The sequence below is a fragment of the Amia ocellicauda genome, chromosome 7, assembly GCF_036373705.1.
Source record: "Amia ocellicauda isolate fAmiCal2 chromosome 7, fAmiCal2.hap1, whole genome shotgun sequence".
Lineage (NCBI taxonomy): Eukaryota > Metazoa > Chordata > Actinopteri > Amiiformes > Amiidae > Amia > Amia ocellicauda.
The window spans coordinates 10349609-10368414 of record NC_089856.1 but is presented as its reverse complement, the minus strand read 5'-3'; the positions used below and the strand labels follow the sequence as shown (position 1 = coordinate 10368414).

Sequence of the window (18806 nt, the reverse complement as noted above, 5' to 3'; positions counted from 1 at the left end):
TATCTCTGGTTTCTTGTCCAGTCCATTCCTTATTTCCGTGTTGGGATCTACTGTACACCAGAATGTGTGTCCTTTTTTAGCAGTCAGGCAGTTAACCTTGCTACTGTCACTTACTAGCACAACCCGAAGTGCCAATTCCCAAGTAAACTACAGTACCATCACCTTAATAAGCAATATAGTTTTCTCACCAGCTGCATTCCAATAACTATCTTTTCCCTGCACACCATTGCAAATTAGGCAAACACAGCTACTCCAGTTTACCAGTTAGACAAATGAACTAGCTTGTGCCAGACTGGTTTCATAGATGCAATTCTGAGTTAATCCCAGTCATAGTAGCAGCAGCAGTAGCCACAGTGAGGAGAACGAGAATCTTCTGTTTTTCTTAGTTTGTGACTGTCGGGAGCAAATCAACCAGCTTTGTATAGGTCTAGTTTAAAGCACTGCCTGGCTGCTTTTGCTGTGACACTTTCTGTTGTGCCCTGTGTGCACTTTTGATTATCACTGTGCCTCTCTTCATGGCAATCCTGTCTCGGGGATGTCACCGCAAACGAGCAGCCCGATCTGCCGGGGAGAGAAGCGCCTGCTCGAGCATGGTCTGGCCTGTCTCTGCGTGTGAGCGTCAGCCCCAGAATAACAATGCGAAAGGGCCTGTGTATGTCTTACCAGGCACAAATAGCTCTGGCAAAACTATGTTGCACACACACACCCACTTCATTTCATTTTCCCTTCTACGGACTGTACACGGTTTAAATAATCAACAATCGTGCGTGGAAGAGTGCATTGTCAGATGCCTCCTGTGGGGTTGCGCTTCCATCTAGTGGCACCAGAGGGAACTACCCTGATTTTGGAATGAGCGCTGTGGCCAGTTTTCTCGGAGCAGAGTGCATTATTGAGTGGTTGTTTATGATGTTGGGGTGTTTATCAAGGCAAGGTCTTGATTTGTGGTTCTCATTATTCCTTTAAATTAAATTACAAATAGTGAGGATATGACAAAGGGATTGAATTCCGATCTTCACAAATGTTGATAGTCAACCCAAAGGAATATAACTGTGACATCAGCATCAGGGGGTCACAAGTAGAATATTGCAGAGACTGAGAATAGGGTGCACTTCTGTACGTAAAGAGTTGTGAGGGTCTGTAACAAACAAACCCCAGCCATGCCATAAAACTTAATTCTCTTGGTTCTTCTAGGAAACTGCCGGATGAAATTCAGGGGTGATTTGGATGATCCCAATGTGTCAAATTGAGTCTTCTCACGTATGATCTTCCTCATGCTTTTATATTCTATTGCTTTTATATTGGTTTTGTTTAATTCCTCTGACACCCTTTATCTGAGGGGCTACATCTGTTTAAGCCAATAGTCATCCAACAAAAAGTGTGTGCAGCGTACTTCAAAAGAAGGAAAATATTCCACAGGGATCACTGCATATCTGTCCACTTCCTGTTTTCATTGAAAATAGTCACCCAGTGGGCTTGACACTAAATGTAGGTGTCAGTGAAGCATTTTCGTGAAGTCAGGGGCAAGTCACTGCCCAAGCAAAACAAGCAAGACCACTATCAAAGCAGCTTTGAAGAAAAGGCTTTGTTAAGTATTACTTTGGCTGTGCTGGAGACACTTGGTAGTGCTTCTCTCGAGTCTGACGGTATATAGTTTGTACAGCCGAAACTTCGACCTTGTGCATTCTGGGTGATCTCTGCAGCATTTCTGTGGAAATGCTGAGGCAGTTCTCTAGGGTGTTATATGAGTACTTTTGGAAGGAGGGGGATTTTCACAGAGTCTGGAAGTCGCTGATGTATGAAACCCAACCGCAGGACAGTGATTGAGAAAGAGGTGGGGAGGTTAAAAGGGGTATGTGGAGTGGGACAGAGGCTTATGAATCAATGAAGAGGACAAAGATATGACAGATGTGATCATGTTTCTGCAGCAGGAGCTGATAGTTAAACCCGAGATTTGACTCTGCCGAGGCCAGACTGTAGCTCCGAGTGAAAAAAGTGTGATTAAAAGCATGAATTAAAACCTTTGCTTTTCTCTGATGTAGCATAGATGTGTCTGGTTAGGCTGAAAACCTTGAATTCATAAAGGTGTTAATATCAGACCACTCGTGGCTCAATGCAGACTGGGAGGAAGTGCCCTGGGGAATTATTTTAGTGATGCACAGACCTCCCAGTGCAGAAAATGCCTCTAAGTCCGGTAGCTTGGCAATTGATAAGGGTATGTAGGAGTTGGAGCACAATCAATGAAGCAGACTTCAGACTTGACTGTGAAATGCAGGGAGAGGAATGGCCTGAGTATCAGTTTCAGCTGTTTCAAGTTTCCCAAGCTGTAACCGTTATGCTTGTTAACATGTTTTAAGGCCATTTGAACAGTGAAAACGGCACATTTTCTGCTGCACCAGGACAGTTTTGCCAAATGTGGAAAATCTGAAACGGATCAGCCTGCTACACTATAAGAGTTTGGTTTACAGTGTATGCAGTGTGTATGTCTCTAGACTAGGCTGTTGGAGGCCAGATCAGAAACAGCCAGACTTGATTATTATTAATGTCAGTTTGACTGCAAAAGAAAAAAAAATAGTTTTTCTGATCTGGTGGAAGGGAAAGTAGTTTGGCTGAAAGGATCTGGTTTTGCTGGTGCTTCTGATGGCAAGGCACCAAAACATAGAGGCTGTGTGTTCAACAGATACAGATCATTAAAAAAATAAAAACGAGCTTGTGATTATGCTGAAGGTCAAGTGAAAATAGGTCATTAGCTGATTGAGAGCGAGTGTTGTCACGGCTGTGAAGGATTTGTGAAATTGCATTGCAATGTGGCATCCCTGTCTCTCTCACCATCCTGCCCCCTCAAATTCCCACGACCACGTTTGCAGTTGAGGTAATGAAACGAGGTGGGAAGACTGACGCAGAGACGATTGTGGCTGAACACAAATGGCACACGGGCCCGGACTCCTGCCAGTTTGTAAATCCAATCCAAGAGGGCTCGGCTTTTTATATCACAGCTCCCCGTTGCCCAACACTGCAACCTTTTATCCCAGCCATCCCCCTGTGAAAAGCATGTGCATTTCAGATTGATGTGAGACAATTATAATCCCTTACAAATAATCCCTGGGTGGATGCAATCTTTCTGTTAGTCTGATTGCGATAGCGGTCGGTCTTTGGGCTCGGAGAAGGTGAATTTGAATAACCTAACAGCATGGAAAGAGGTTGGTCGGATTTTAGCCTCCCCCCATCCCTTCTTTCTCTGGTCCCCACATCCCTGACCCTCCTCCACCATCCTCTCTTTCCCTCTCTTGCATCCTGCCAAAGTAGAGAAAGGGGATCCTTATGAATCATTAAAGCAGGCTCTTTAATGAGCAGTGCAGGCAACTCTCAAGGGGAGGATGTGTTACAGACCTGAAGTGTGATCCCAGTTTTTCTTTTTTTTCTTTTTTTTTCTTCCTCTAACCATCTCCCATGTCAGGGGAAGGGATTTTGTTCTTCCTGTATTCAACAACAAAGCACTGTACCTCTGCCTCACAAGAAGACGAGCCGCGACCTGAGAGAGAGGGAGAGAGAGTCCCTCGGACTTTGTACCCTCTGTACTCCGTGGCCTGGACTAATGGTTCTTCATTGACTGCTTTATTTTTCTCTCATGGTTTTGTTTGTTGGCAAAACAACCAAGTCCAGTTGAAAGAAAAAACTGGAGCCAAGGAACTTTTCTCCTCTAGTGATGGACAGAAAGGAGCAAAGATCTGAGGTTCTGAAGGACAGTCTTTGGGTCTGTACTTTCCTGCTTGCTCTCACCCTTTTCCTTTCATAGTTCAGTGTTTTTTGGCTGTTTTTAGTTTTTTCCCCTGCAAATAATTTGAATTGCAGTCATCCTAATTCCAGCAGGAGGATTTGTGATACATGGGTCATCGATGGACGTAACCAAACATCCTCAATCAAATAATTTATTGCGGACAGCAAGAGGGAAACCTAACACTTCCTTTATTTAATTATTGTTGTTTTCTTTTGGATTGTGTAAACCATAAAGACTTTTCCCTGTGACACACAGTAGATGCAGAAGGGTGAGAATAGATCTTCTGACATGGTCCCGCTTGATTGGGTGTTAATCTCTGGAATTGTCTCTAAGCCAATCAAAATACCAGCGACAGCTTAACAAATCGGACTTGCGTTTGCAGCATTCATAAAAATTCTCCCAGGATCTTCACCAGACCCCTTGTCACGTTTCAATCTGTCCGACTCGCATGTACCAGCCGGTTTGAGAAACGACGCTCCCGTGTTCCCGTGAGAGCAGCCTTACAGGGGACCCAGAGGACACTTCTTGCTGCAGCTTGTGAACACAGGGTCGCCCAGGTCAGAAGCCATGCCTATTCAGATCTTCTGCACCATCTCCTTCCAGGCGGACGATGACTGGAAGAGCCAGAAGGATGGAGAGGACCGCTACGGGAATCCAGGCTGGGACAGGGGCAGTGAGGGGCGAGAAGGAGGAGGAGAAGGAGAAGAGGGGGAGGAAGAGGAGGATTTTGACGAGGACGACGAGGACCTGAGTGACGTGGAAGACTTGGCCAGCTTTGCAGGCAACTGCTCTCTGCATGGGGCCAACCACGTGTTTGTGGAGGGGAAGCAGTTCGGTGTGCGACAGGGGCTGTGGGCCACAGTCTTCCTCTTCTCCTTTGCTATGTTTTTATACCAGGTGGTGGACAGGGTGATGTTCTACCTGCAGTACGCCCATGTCACCACCCTGGACGAGCTGGACACCTCCATCATGACCTTCCCCGCCATCACCTTCTGCAACTACAACACCCTCCGCCGCTCCCAGCTCAGCTACAACGACCTGCTCTTCATGGCGCCCCTGTTGGGCTACGAGGAGAGCATGGCCCCAGGTATCACCCTGGCCCCCGAGCCGGACCGCCAAGGGGCCGGATTTAGCATCGCTGAGGTCTTCAACCGCACCAGGTACCGCATCGAGGACATGCTGCTGGAGTGCAAGTACCGGGGCAAGGACTGCGGAAGCGAGAACTTCAGAGAGGTGAGGCCAGAGCTGGGGGGCAGGGGAGGGTTGGGGGAGCATGGCGTGAGAGGCAGGTGTGGAGTTGTGTCTTAGAGACTCCCTAAGGGGCCATAAAAATTAATCCCAGACATTTTCTTGCCCAAAATGTTTCCCTCTGCTCTGTGCCAGCAGAAGCACAGAAACAATAGTAAACCCCACAACCCCCTGGCCAGAAGACAACTCTCAGATGAACGCGCTGTGGTGGGCATGGCAGCCTACTCCGATGGGCACCTGCTTTTAGGTGAAACCAATCTGAAAGTGCAAAAAGACTATGATAAAATTTACACTGGTTTCCTAATAAATTCACAAGCTGCGTCGGGCAAGTAACAAGGAACGCAGCCCTTCAAACCAGTTAAGCCACAGAACAGTGCGTTCCCAAAATCCCAAAATGTGTTTGTCACCATCTGAGCTCTTAATTATTTGAGCTAAATGATCCTTTAATTAAAGTATATCCTTAATTAGATCTCTTTAAACTGCCGTTGTGTGTGCAGTGTGGTTTGAACATTAGTAGTTGCGGAGACTTTGCTTGGGTCTGTCTTCAGCTTCCTGCTAGATCAGTGCTGTATAAAAGGTGTATTAGGGATTGGTGTTGGGGCTGTTACAGTTGGCGTAATGCAGCACAAAGACGAAAAAAAATACAGAGGTCATGGCTGAGCATTCTAGGTTAATGTATGCAATAAATTACATTTAGTATTAGAATGTGTATTGGAGTTACAAACGGTATGGTATGGATAAGGTGGCATTTTTAAGTTCCCGTCCTACTTTGACTGAATGTAACTGTAGATGTCCATTTGAACTGACTTCACTGGCACACACATACGTATTGCTTTGGTTTAGTTTCCAGGAAATGTTTGGCTAGGGTCGGATACAGTGTTTGGTGTAAGCATGGGGTACAGTTGGGGTTGTTCACGCTTACTTCCAGTTTAAAGGACAGTTTACTCTGTGAGCTCAGTTCAGTCATTTGAAGTGAGGTGGTTTAGCAAAGTCTGTTTGTGTTTGTAGGACTGAGTTGTTCTAAATGGGAAGAGCTCTCTAAGACCTGAGCAACAGTCGAAAATCTGTGTCTTTAGACCGATCTTGCTTGTTTAGGAGCTAGTGCTCAAGTTGACTCAAAAATCTCCATTCCTCAGTTGATCCCAGCATCAAAAGCATGACTGAGCAATGTCTTCCCCCGTACTGTTGGACCAAGCATTAAAAACAAAAATAAACAGAAAAACACATCTGTCTTTTTAACTCCTTTCCTACCAGCTACATCCTATTCACTGTTTCTCAGAATGGACAGATCAATCATTTTAATATTTTTATGCTGTTTTTTTGACACTTGACAATTAAAACTCCCCTTGAAATGTAAGTGATTGATTGATCACGGACAACTGATCTCCCCTCCCCTCGCCCCGCCCACACAGAGGCTGCTGCGATGGACTCCGGTGCTTCAGTGCACTGCTGCTGGTCTGCAGTTCCCATCTCTCTCAGCGTCAGGTCTTATATTTTCCCCTGCAGGCATTTTTTTTCCTAACTGGTGGCTGTGTTTAGGTCCCGCTCCCTGGCCTGCAACCTATTTCCAAGTCATTATGCACAGTAATTGAGAAATGTGCACTATCAGATCCCGGTCCTGCCTTGCTGTGCTGTGTGCCCTGAGGCTCAGAGGTGCTGTAATGAGATCTGGGCCATCAGAAGCCCCGGCCATTATGAAATCCTTAAACCCCCTACTATATTCCACCTCTGGCCCTGGCCACCACTTTGATGGGACATTTTATGTGCTGTAGCTGAAGACTGAACTTAAGTGAGCAAGGGAATTAAACCTTACATTTTGTGTTTTTTTTTTTTAAATACAAAAAGTTCTTCCCACCCAAGAGGTCTTTGTCAGAAAACAAATGCCAACCTCTCTCTGCAATGATACTGGTATTTCTGCGAACTGTAGTTTGTCCCAAGCTGAACTGCTTTGTACCCTGCTTTCTGCCCCTGCTCCTCTGCTGCCCAGCGTCTGTAGCCTGTCGCTCTCTGCGAGGCGACTCCACTCATGGTAGAGTGGTAGGGAGCAATTGTGCAGCAATTAAGAGCCTGTACTGAGTTTAAAAAAACATTAAAAAACCCACACAATAGCAATTGAACTTGTCATGGAGGGTCAACAGCTCTTGAAAGAGGAGCGATTGTCTGCTGGTGGAGGAGGCACTTAGACCAGTTGGGATCAGCCTTCATTAATTTCTCATAGCTTTGCTCTTTAGTGTGGTGGAAAACCCAGGATACTCATCTGAGGAGCACTTTAAGCAGATGGAGATGGGGATGGGACTGACTAGTCCACATGGGCAAGGGTTGAGGTGACCTGAGAGCCGACCTGAGTTATCTTTCAGTGCCTCCTCATCTATATTGGGTAGTAGGTCTGTTTAATGTGCATCTATGATACTTTTGTCCATTGTCATATCTCAATAGACAACCAGTGTGGTAGGGAAGTGATTTTCCCTGTCATGATTAAACCTTCACGAGTAGAGTCTGGAGGTAATGTGAGCCATCAACACCCACTAGGAGCCAGGAGGAGCCATGGGGGCCCGCAGACTCCTAACAGGCTAACAACTAGTGACAGACAATGAATGGGCAGCCGAATCCAACATCAGTCCTCTCCAACCAACACATTATGAGCTATTATGGGTTGTGTGTGCGTGTGTGTGTGTGTGTGTGGTCATGCAAAAAGTGGCATTGATCTGAAAGCGCTTCCGAATTGAGGACCCTCATCTGTGTGGGGGGGGGGAGTTCAGCAAGAGCCTCTGTTTAAACAAACCTCAAGCAGAAACTCAATGCTGTGAGAAAAGGGGAAAAGAGGACAGTTAAGACAGGGGAGAACTCAGCTATAAGACTATAGAAACTGTTGGTAATAATACTTAATGGCTGAAATTGAATGTTACAGCCTTTTATTCTCTTGTCTTTTTTATCATCTTTGCCCATAACTCTGCAAGCTGTAACTTTAGTGTTTCTCTCTCAAATGGTATTCATTAAGGTGGGCTGGCAGTGGGGTAAGTGCTATCTTCCTCTATGTCAGCTCAGCTCAACCCTGTACTTCCACTTGATGACTCTGGGAGTATGAAGGAGAAAAAGCAATTAAACATTATTGGAACCCTTGGCCACCATGAGATTTTAAATGTATATAAAATCAAGACCTTGAAAGTGTAAAAGAGAGAGAGAGAATCAGAGGAAATGAGCTGTCTGCTTTATGGGGAGGGTGTCCTGCTAATTGGAGCTAATGGATCAGGGGCTGACGCACAGCGGATGTGCGCCCCTGTACTGCACGTCTCGTCTTATCCGGAAACCGAAAGCCATCACCGCTTTTGTCTGGCGTGTGTGGTCTGATCAGCCCGACTCAGTTTACCATCGATCTCCTCCTCTCTGTACAATCAATCCCTGTATTAAAAGGCATCTTGCTTACAGAAATGGGACCAGGGTTATGAGAACGAGGAGACAGGGAATGGGTGAGCAGCAAACACAGCATGGAGGTATGGGAGGCTGGAGAGTTAAAGCTGGTAACCACTGACTTCAGCATCACCACGAATAGGCAAAGAAAATCCCAAAGGGTTTTCATGATCAGTCTCAAAAAGTCAAATCTCTCTATCTCTCTCTCCACACACACGCACACATTAACAGACAGACAGAGACAGATACACGCACACACAGACAGACAAACATACACTCACACTCACAGTCGAATCTCCTCAATTTGGGATTCAAGCTCAAAAACCTAATGCAGCTCCTCCCCAAATGTGTCTTCAAGCAGTTTAAGTAAACAAGTTTGTGCTTGTCTTTCACGGACACAACCCCCTCATTCCCACACCCAGTACGAGCGCTATCACTCATTCTTAATAAAGAAAAAAAAACATGCAAGTCCTCAATTGGAACCAGCCTCCTCTAGTCTCTTTGGCTTTTCCTGGCACTTTAGCACGGACTAATCAGGTTTTCAGACAATCTATTTTAATTGCTTTTTTGTGCATCCATAGTGCACTTTCTATAATTTATTTTTACTTTTTAATGCCAGCTGCTATTAAATGAAAAAGTGTTTTGTTATTCCTTTTGGGTAGGCAACGTGGGACAGAAAAAGCTCGATCTCAGTACATTTTAGCAGGAGTAAAATTAATGAATGAGGAATGGTGCTTTATTTTTCCTCCATGGGAATATTGTTTCCCAGCAGCACTGTAAAGAGCCGCGTTTTGATGGGGTCGGTTTGCCCTGCTCCCTAGGCAATTTCCTTATTCAATTTGGACAAATATCACGCTACACTTGATCCTCTCATCACATGACTTTCGGTTTAATATCCCCCTCAACGGCTTTTATTTAGTCACCACGCCCTGATTGCTCCATCAGGGGGGAGAGGCAGTCATTGTAAAATTATGTTTGGCACAAAAGTGTAATAGAGCTCATCTGATTCTGGCACGCTGTGGGCTAATGAAGTGTAATGCAGTTCCTCGTTAAGACAGGAGTACAGCTTGTGTTCTCGCCGGCTCCAATTAACGCAGACTTGTACATCGATGCGCAGCAAACGAGGATGCGAATAGAATTGAACTAGCAACCATTAGGATGGTCTGTTTGTGCCTCTGAACTGTGCATGTTATCAGAGTGGCGGTCAATCATCTTCATTTTCCTTGCTGCTTCCTGTCTCACTATAAGGGTTCGAGTCAAGGAAGCATGTGTGAAACATTGGAGTGGGCTCTAACTGATGTTTAGAGCAAGAACTCTGACCCCATGTTCCAATCAGCCCAGTCGTTAGCCTTTGAAGGGTTGATGAGTAAATCCTATAATATCATTTACACACTCCAATTTTCTTACTCTGTTTCTCTACCTTCACTTATAATGTTTAACTGTAGTATACCAGGACACAATCACCCTTAGAGACACAATATAACACACCGTGACCCATACCTTTGAAAACCGTGGCAGCATGCACGCTACAGCCGACGGGAAAACCACCACGGTGTACTCAACTGCACTGTAATCGGATTTAACGAGGGCAACCTTCAAAGCATAGCTGTAGATTATTTTTAATGCCTACTCTTGCAGGACTCTCTCTGGATTTTGCCCTGCAGGGTTCCTCCAAAACACGAAAAATGGGCAAACCGACTCAAACCAGTCTTGTGGGATTTAGGCCTATTTCAGAGGGGTTACAAAAACAAGCCAGCCAATGATGGATGGCAGCTTAATCACCGCCAGGAAAACAATAGGAGCCAAAAGATAGCCATTTCGAAAGCATGGTTCCGAAAAATTGTTGCATTCAATGTTGAGTTTGAACTGCCACCCTCCCGTTTCTCCTCTGTGTCTCTGCCAGGCTGCCGCTATCTCTCTGTGCTGGGTCCCGACAGACTGTGATTGTGTTTCCATGTAACTGTACTCTGGTGAGAGACAGAGAGCTAACGTGCCCTTGACTTGAGAACACGTCCTGTAACAAGAGCTCATCTCAGAGAGTTTAATTAAAGCTCCTGAAAATGTGTGGTCCGGAGGGAGCTGACGACAGCACCTCATCAAACATTTACCACCATGCAAAATTGTTGTAAAGTGGTTTTTGGTCTGCAATTCCCTCTACTACGTCCTTTTTTTGGTTTGTTTTTAACCCTTTTCATGTGCCATTCAGATGTATTATGATCTGGCTGCTGTGGCTGCATTTGATCATTATATAATAATACTGAGTTCAAAGACCTTTTCATAATGCCAAGGTATTGACAGGGAGAATGTTACTCTCTCGATAGGCAGACGAAGAAGGAACTGATTAATTGAATACCAAAGTAGGTTATTCATCAATAGCACAGCGCAGAGTTGGCGAGACTCGTTTTAAGTTTAAGTCTATACAATATCTTATAGAAGAGGACTCCCTTGGTTACATTGACGTGAATCAGATTACTAAGCTGCCCCAAACTTTATCACAGACTTCTTCTGTGTATTTTGTTCTCTGTATGGCCTTGATGAAATCATATTTTCTTTCTAGAAATGGACTACACAGACAGTGTACTGAACTTGGCCTGCCTGGAGCCAAATGCAAAGCTGAAATTCACACACAGGTTACACAATGTCGCTGCAACAATGGAACACATTTGGGATCTAGACCGGGCCGTCTTCCACATCTGTCCTAAAGAGATTGTCTTAACTGTCCTAAGTTCCAGGGACCTTGAGTGATATACACCTCAAGGTCCCTAGCGATTGCAGGGAGAGGGAAAAAAGGAAATTGTTCTCCTGAGCATAAATTAAGACATCAAGTTTGAATGAAAAAAAAGTCCAGCTGGTTTTTGTAGCTGAACTGTTATTCTGCCATTCGTTCAGTTGCATAAATACTGTCCATTAAACTGGACTCACTCAATGAAACCCTTTCAGAGTTTCACCCCGATTCAGTCTGGAGAAAAACTGTCAATACTCCAGCTGAAGGGTATGAATGCGCTTTGACTGCAACAGTACGTTATTAATAACAGAATAATAATAGCGGATGACTGAGAGATTTATAGCCACTCTCATTTTTCTTCATGGATGTGATTGTGGGAGATGGATAAAATTGCTGATCTTCGGTTTGCCGGGGATGATCGATATGTGTTAATGGCGTGCTTTATGGTTTTATATGCTCCGTTGCCTCGATAAGGGAGGGCTTTGAAGGAGACTGTGTGCGCCGTTCTTGGCAGTGTTGTAAAATGTGGCCAGTGGGAACTAATGAAATCAAAATGAAAGACAATAATGGTGTAGAAGCATAAGGATCAGCACTATCTGAGACTGAAGCACTCACTTAGACTGCGGGCCAAAGCATTTCCAGGAGTGATATAATTTAATGTCGGGTGTACTATTAAATGGCTGTTAAGTTGTTGGTTTTTATATAGGTATAAATGCAAATAAAATAATTAATCGATTTTTAAAAGGCTGTCTATTTAGTTTTTTGCTTTTCTTGTTGCCAAGCTCTTGATATCTTCGATGGAAAAAGTGCCCACAGGAAATTAGACTCTAGTGTCTGCTTTTCTCCACTAGAGGGAGACCGGCAACAGGACAAATGAATCCATCACTCTACCTCCTGCGGTATAGGGAACATTGGGCTGAATGGGACCAAGTGAAGTGTTCTCTCTCGCTCACAGTGTGTCTTGATGTGTGTGTATATGCCCAGTGTGTCACCAGAACTTTGAACCATCTTCATAAATCCCCCTCCAGTCGAGTGAATTAAATATGCTGCCCTATACAATCTAAACGAGATTCAAGTGGGCACACAGTGGTGGCCAAAAAGCTGTGCCAGAGCTGCTGCACTGCTGCCCAGAACTGTCATTTAAAAGGCAGCAACACACAGGCACGAATAATAGACGTTGGGAAGTAACAAGCTGTGCAAACTCTGGACTGCTGCTGCTGGCGTTAAAAGCTAGATCGGTATCACATATTTCCAGATCCGTACTGTGCAGCAATAAAAGGCAGTTCTGCACCATTGTGACAGACAGTCTGTGTTGGCTTTTTCCTTTCCCTTCCTCTCTCTCTACAATCTCAGCACAATCCAAATATATATACACATTTTGAAAAAGCATAAGTAGAAAAACGCGGCCAGGAATCTTTCATAAGATCTTTAGTTTCAGGTGGTCTCCATTCCTCACTGCTTTAGTGTTGAAGGGTCTGAATGACGATGTAGGGGCTGAGCATTTCTGACAAGGTGAAAATTGGTATTTGTTAATATTAACATTGATCTATCTGATTAGCAGGTGAGACAAGAACTCCTTATCGCCAAATTACTGCCGGTTGTTATTGTGCTTGACCATAACGCACTGTATTTACGCTCTTCTCACCTGTGACTCTGGCTGAAAGGAGGTCATATGACAGCCAATGAGATTAACCGGTCTTTCCTCCCATTGAAGAACTTCAGTTTAAGCTCTGATCTTAGGGAGACCCCTTCCTTTGTGTGTTCAGTGTTAGGGCTAAGTGACTCATACGCTCCCATGCTGAGTTCAGGGTCTTTAATAGAGGCCTGAGTTATAGTGTAGCCATCTACTGTGCGTCAGAGATGAGAAAAACATGTTCAGTGCCATCTCAAATTGCCATTTTCTTCTGCGACACTAGAGGGTGCTGTGCTCTCACGTATGGGTGGGCATTCGTGACAGCAGATGGAAAAGTAAAACTGATTCCCTGTGCGGATCCGGAGTGCCGGTTGCATTACATAAATTGACACATTTGCGGAGCGAGCTTGGCTTCGGCACACTGTAACACGGCACAGAGCAGAACGGATGTGATTTTGTGCTGTTATATGCAATCTGTGGTGCGAAATAAGGAAGTTATGTGCCGTATATGGGTGTGTGTGGTTGTGATTTCTTTACATTAACTCTCTGGGGCAGGATTTTGAATGCAGGCCCTCTATTGCTCCCTATTATTTACGTACCTATCCCTGCACTTCCCTGAGTTACTGTAACAGCTTCTGTAGTAGCAGTTTTACCCATTCTGACCTCCCTGAACACAATATCAAAACTGTTGTACTACTGTATTTTGTCCTTTTTTTTTCTAGTTCACGTGAAGTTGCACTTGTGCTGTGTATTGTACTTAATTGCAGTATTTATTGTGACTACTGCATGCCAGTCTGCTAAGAAATTAATAATATCATTCAATAATCCCTATTCCTGTCGGTTTTCTGTGTCTCTGGATCCTTTATCACTGCATCAAACCTAAAAGAACAAATACACTGTGCTTCTGGGCCCCAGGGTTAGCTGTCATACTCAGTGAGAAACCCAACAGCTCGATCACACCCTAGGAAGGTTAGGGGTGAAACTGGGATTTGTTTTTCTCTGATGAAAGCCAGGCCACGACTAACAGTGGCAGCTGGCTGTTAACTGAGAGCTGCCATTTGCGCTTCTTATTAAAAGAAAAAAAAGCTAAAAGCAGCATCACGTCTCCAGTGGACGTGACTCACTGGGATGCAGCAGAGCTGTGCGCTGTGGGGAAGGTCCACTTTTACAGAAATGAACGTTAATCATCTTCGCAGCTTACTCATCTCATCAGTGCCGGATCCCACTCATCTCCTCTCAAAATCTGCTCTTTATTGAGTCGGTGATTAGTTTGTCTCCCACTTTCCCCCTGGCTACTGAGCGCAGTTGCTGTCTTGCATGCTGTCACACTCTCTCTCTCTCTCTCACACACACACACATGAAGGGGAGTGGCTGATGTAGATGAGGTGACAGTCCCGTCCCCCCAGTTTGGTTTGGGACTGTGCGCTGACTTCATTAACAGACTTGCACAGCTCTCCGAGGATGACGTGGAAGCTGGCGATTCAAAGCACAGCCTCTTTACGGATCAGACCAAAGCAGATACGGTTTCGCTGCAGGACACTGTTGAGTCCAAATAACTTTCCATGATCATTATTCATGTCTAATATCCTCTACAGCCTCTTTTTTATGATTATGTTCGATCCCCGCCTGGGTCTCGGACGCGAACACACGTCTCTATCTGTCACATCAGGCCTATGGGACCCAATTGAAGTCTAGTCCTTCCATCCTCCAAGATATTGAGAGCCTCACACCATCCCACCTACTTGTCTAACCCTCTTCTTCCCTCCGCACCTGTGGTGAGCTTAGAGACAGACAATCGCTGAAAGCCTAGAACATTTGATGTAAGCCCATATACAGTACTGTGCAAAAGTTTTAGGCAGGTGTGAAAAAGTGCTGTAAAGTAAGAATGCTGTTTTGAGGCCAAAGGGTGGTCACACCAAATATGGATTTGATTTAGATTTTTCTTCTGTTCACTCACTTTGCATTTAGTTAATTGATAAATATATTCTATTAACATTTATGTATTTTTGAAAGCATTCTTACTTTACAGCATTTTTTCACACCTGCCTAAAATTTTTGCACAGTACTGTACATATTTATATAAATATAAATCTCACTGCTGTTTGACCACTACTGGACCCTGATTTTAAGCAGACTGGAGGCAAGGCCAGCAATGCCCCTCCCCCAAAACAAAAGAAAATATAAAAATAATAAGGACCATATTGATATCTTCTTCCATCTCTTAATAGAAGGGAGAACAATCACCAAACTCTGATTGCCACGTCATTGTTAACCAGCCTGCTTAGCTGAGCTGGGAGCCCAGGGGTCTCGAATGAGAATCTCCCACTGCAGTTCTCCCTGCTATTGGGTAGGGGGGAGAGAGAGAAAATAAAGGCAAAATTCTTTTTATCTCCTGCTTTCTTCACCATGTCCTGATTGGATGCTGGTGGGTTTGGATTTCCCCAGGGGTTCCGGTGAGCAGAACCTAGTTCATTAAAGACTGACCCGAGACTGACAGGCAAACCCAAATTGGAGAAGCAGTCCCTAGCGACTTGAAGTGCCTCCACTTCTCGTAAAGGGTTAAACAAAACAGGCTTTTGAGCTTATTTGGACCCCCATCAATCTGACAGGGAATCCAGAGAGATGAAGAAAAAGAAAAAAAATCAACTTAAGCTGAAAACTGAAGAAATCCTATTTTGTATTTAGCGATTTTCACAGCTACCAAGCCAAGCAGCAGCCGAGGAGTTCAGATTCGCAGTAATGAGTCCACCTCCATCTCCACGTCCACGGAGGGGAAACTCCTGGATTATGTACAGCATCCTAGATCAAAACCTATAATGAATCTCACTGCAGCAATGAGGTTTAAATCCAAACCTACACAAAGGGATAGAGATTTCTGCAGCATCGCTTTACTAAAGTAATTCATTTATCTATAGATATATATTTTACAGTAAATGTACTACTGGTACTTCTTTCAGTCTTTGAAGCTCAATTCTACACCTGCATGTTACTAACACGTTTCATGTTTCAGGTGTCTTATGTAGACAGTGTGTGTGTTTCCTTCCAGGTGACGTATTTCTGAAGTAATATGGAGCCCATTTTGAAATATATACCCATCGTTTACAGAGATTTGTGGTAAAGACATGTGGAAAGAGTGGGGGGCAGACTGAAAGGAAAATTCCAGCATTTCCATTTCAGAAGTGGGCACTGCAGTGGCATATTGGGACAGATTTCACACAGCAGCCTACCTTAGTGGGTAAATAGCTATCGGCAGAATAAATGCAGGCTTAGAAGAGACAAATGCAACTCTGTTTTTCTTTGTGTTTGATTTGCTAATGTCTTTCATTTGCAATCTCATGGGCAGCATGTGTTTCAAAGCAGGCAGGTTCAGATACCATGCTTTGGCACACAAGGACCACTGTGGACTGCTTTCATTATTGAATGTTTTTTTTAAGTCTTCATATTCTTTTTTTTAAATTTTTTTGGGGCTGGCTTGTGTTCGTCTCCAGGCCCCAGCTCCTGAAGCGGCGCAGCTGTGAACCGGAGTGCAGTAAATCCACGCGCTGCCGGAGCCACTGCTCTGAGCTTCACGGAGAGAGGGAACAGCGAGAGAATTTCTAAAGATCAAGCAGCGGAAAGCTCCCCTCTACAAAGACACATTAATCTTCTCCCGGGTCCCGCAAAGTCTGTTTACAACTGGCTGGCTCTGAAAAGCATTAATCAGGGCTGCACACACACACACACACACACAGACTTGCCACCGAAAAAAAGAGCAACAGCTTTTTCTGTGCCCTGCAGGCTTGAGCACAATCCTCTACATTAAAAGTTAACTGTCCTGCTATTTATTTTTAATTCAGTATTAACACTGGCCACTTTGTTATTCATATTAGGATGATGTGTCGCTGATTTGCTTTATCGCCTTCTGCTGCCCAACTTTTGACAATGAATAATTTACATGTCCAGCGTCTGAAGCTGTCTCTCACTCAGACGCTTCGAGGAGTTTATGCAAGGGTTCTGTGTGATGTCACTCTTCAGCGCCCCCCCCACCCCTGTTTTAACCCTGTAGCGAGTACAGAGAGAGAGAGAGTTTCACAGGGAGGGGCTCTAGCTGTCTCATGAGAGGGAAGTCGCACAAAACCCCTCACACCGACTACGAGCAACAATGGAGTGCAAGACTACGTGGGGTTGATGACACTTTATAACAGTTAATCATTGAAAGCTGAGCTCTGGAACACATTACAGCAATCAAAGAGCATTTGATCTTAATACCAATGAAGAAATTGAGCGTTTATACTCAATACTGTCCTGTAGACCTTCAAAGTGGACCCAGTACTCCTTCAGAGTCATTGTCTCTTCTGGTTTGCATCCCTGAGAAATAATTGACCTTGAAATTGATTAAATCATCATCATGTCTATACTTTTCGCATGGTATAAATATCTTGTCCCTGTTCTGTCTTGGTTGGGAGTGGGGGTGGTTTTTTATCAATGCTCAGCTGACAAAACAACAGTTAAGGAAACTATTCAGTTGGGAAACCATGAAGAAAAAGTAAAGAAAACATTGTTATATTTAAGAAAATAAACATAATAAGCCACTACAGTTTTTCTCTTTCGACAGCTTTGCACAGCACTTGAAGTGAAACCTTTACTATTTCTGGTGATTTGCGCCAAGATTGACATTAGGGATGAATGGATCGTATCCAGCAGTGTCGGGAATGATGTAGCGAGGAACCAGAGCTGTCGAGATACACAATGACTGACGCAGTCAAGGTGTCATGCATTGATCAAAGCGTACACGAGGCCTGTTTTCATGTGTTTTTGTCTGCATGCGCATGGCATGCATGGCTCAGTGCGTTGTCAGTGCGCAGCTTCTAAGGAAAGCCATACACAAACAAACACTGTGTTCATAATACATGTTGGCCTGATGTGTTATTTAAAACATACTTTAAAAATAGGCCGTGAGTAGTGTTTGTGTTCGATCTCTACAAATCCACCTCAGAGAGAGGAATAAACCAAACAGGAAAAGTATATTTGATAAAGTCGCTCTGAGGGTGTTTACGTTTTGGCCTTTTAACTCTTTCTACAAACTGGGTAGCAGTATCTTGGGTTGAATCCCAGGTAGGGGATACTGCTGTTGTACCCTTGAGCAAGATACTGTACCTACATTGCTCCTGTAAAAACCCAGCTGTATAAATGGGTGATTGTATGTAAAAAAGAATGTGATACACTGTAACAATTGTTAGTCACCATGGATGAGGGCGTCTGCTAAGTAATATAATAATAACTGTTTCCTCACCATTGCACTGCAGTGCATCTTGGCTTGTCAGAAGAGATTTAATGTTTATTTTTTCTTTTTTTAAGCACCTGTTCAAATCTCTTTGCTGACATCCCAGACGCCCGTGTTGGCACCGAGCAGAGCTGTGCGCCGGCGCCTTCCTGCCAGGGGCGCTGTACTGGCAGGAGCGGGGCTGTGTCTGCATGGGCTGCATGTCTTGTGTCTGCCGGTGCTGACAGGTTAATAAGCGCGGTTCCTAGGCAGCCCGCAGACCAACTGCTGACAGCTTTATGAGCCGCGAATTAGCATGGGCGCCGGCCAAGATTCAGAAATCTATGTAGGCTTTTTCATGTCCTCCCCCCTCTCCAAGTCCTGACTAACCTCCCCTACTTTCCATCAATGTCATGTGCTCGCCTATCCCTAGAAGCAGCGGGGATTAGGAGGTGGGAGAGGGGGTACAGGCAGATGTTTGTTTCTTTTACAAGATACATTTTATTGTTGTGGTGATGTCATTTTATGGCCAAGCTTTATTTTGAAGCACAGTTAATTAAGTTAAATGCATTTAGTTAACAATAAATACCCAACTTGGCCTTTGTTTTCCTAGTTTTGCCCTTGAGCTCCCCCTTGTGGGTGTGCAGAGAACAAAAATATCCAACACAGGCAGCCCCTTTTCCTTCACACACCAGTGTTCCCACAGCGCTCCACAGCACCTACCCGAGGTCTGCGATTTTTCACTGAAGCGCAGCGGAAACTGGCTCTGAGGGCG

At 44.5% G+C, this 18806-nt stretch overlaps 1 protein-coding gene across 3 annotated transcripts in view; it reads left to right on the top strand.

Annotated features, from left to right (window-relative positions):
- asic1b (acid-sensing (proton-gated) ion channel 1b) overlaps positions 1 to 18806 on the top strand; it is a 169425-nt gene that overhangs the window by 115748 nt on the left and 34871 nt on the right. The window contains exon 1 of one of the 3 annotated variants that reach the window (XM_066708316.1): positions 3357 to 5008. The exons of 1 other annotated variant lie outside the window; for it this stretch is intronic. In XM_066708316.1, the coding sequence (XP_066564413.1) occupies positions 4343 to 5008 (666 nt within the window). In that variant the 5' untranslated portion in view covers positions 3357 to 4342. Of the gene's footprint in view, positions 1 to 3356; positions 5009 to 18806 lie in introns of those variants that run through there. One more of the 3 variants, XM_066708313.1, reaches the window with a different exon arrangement.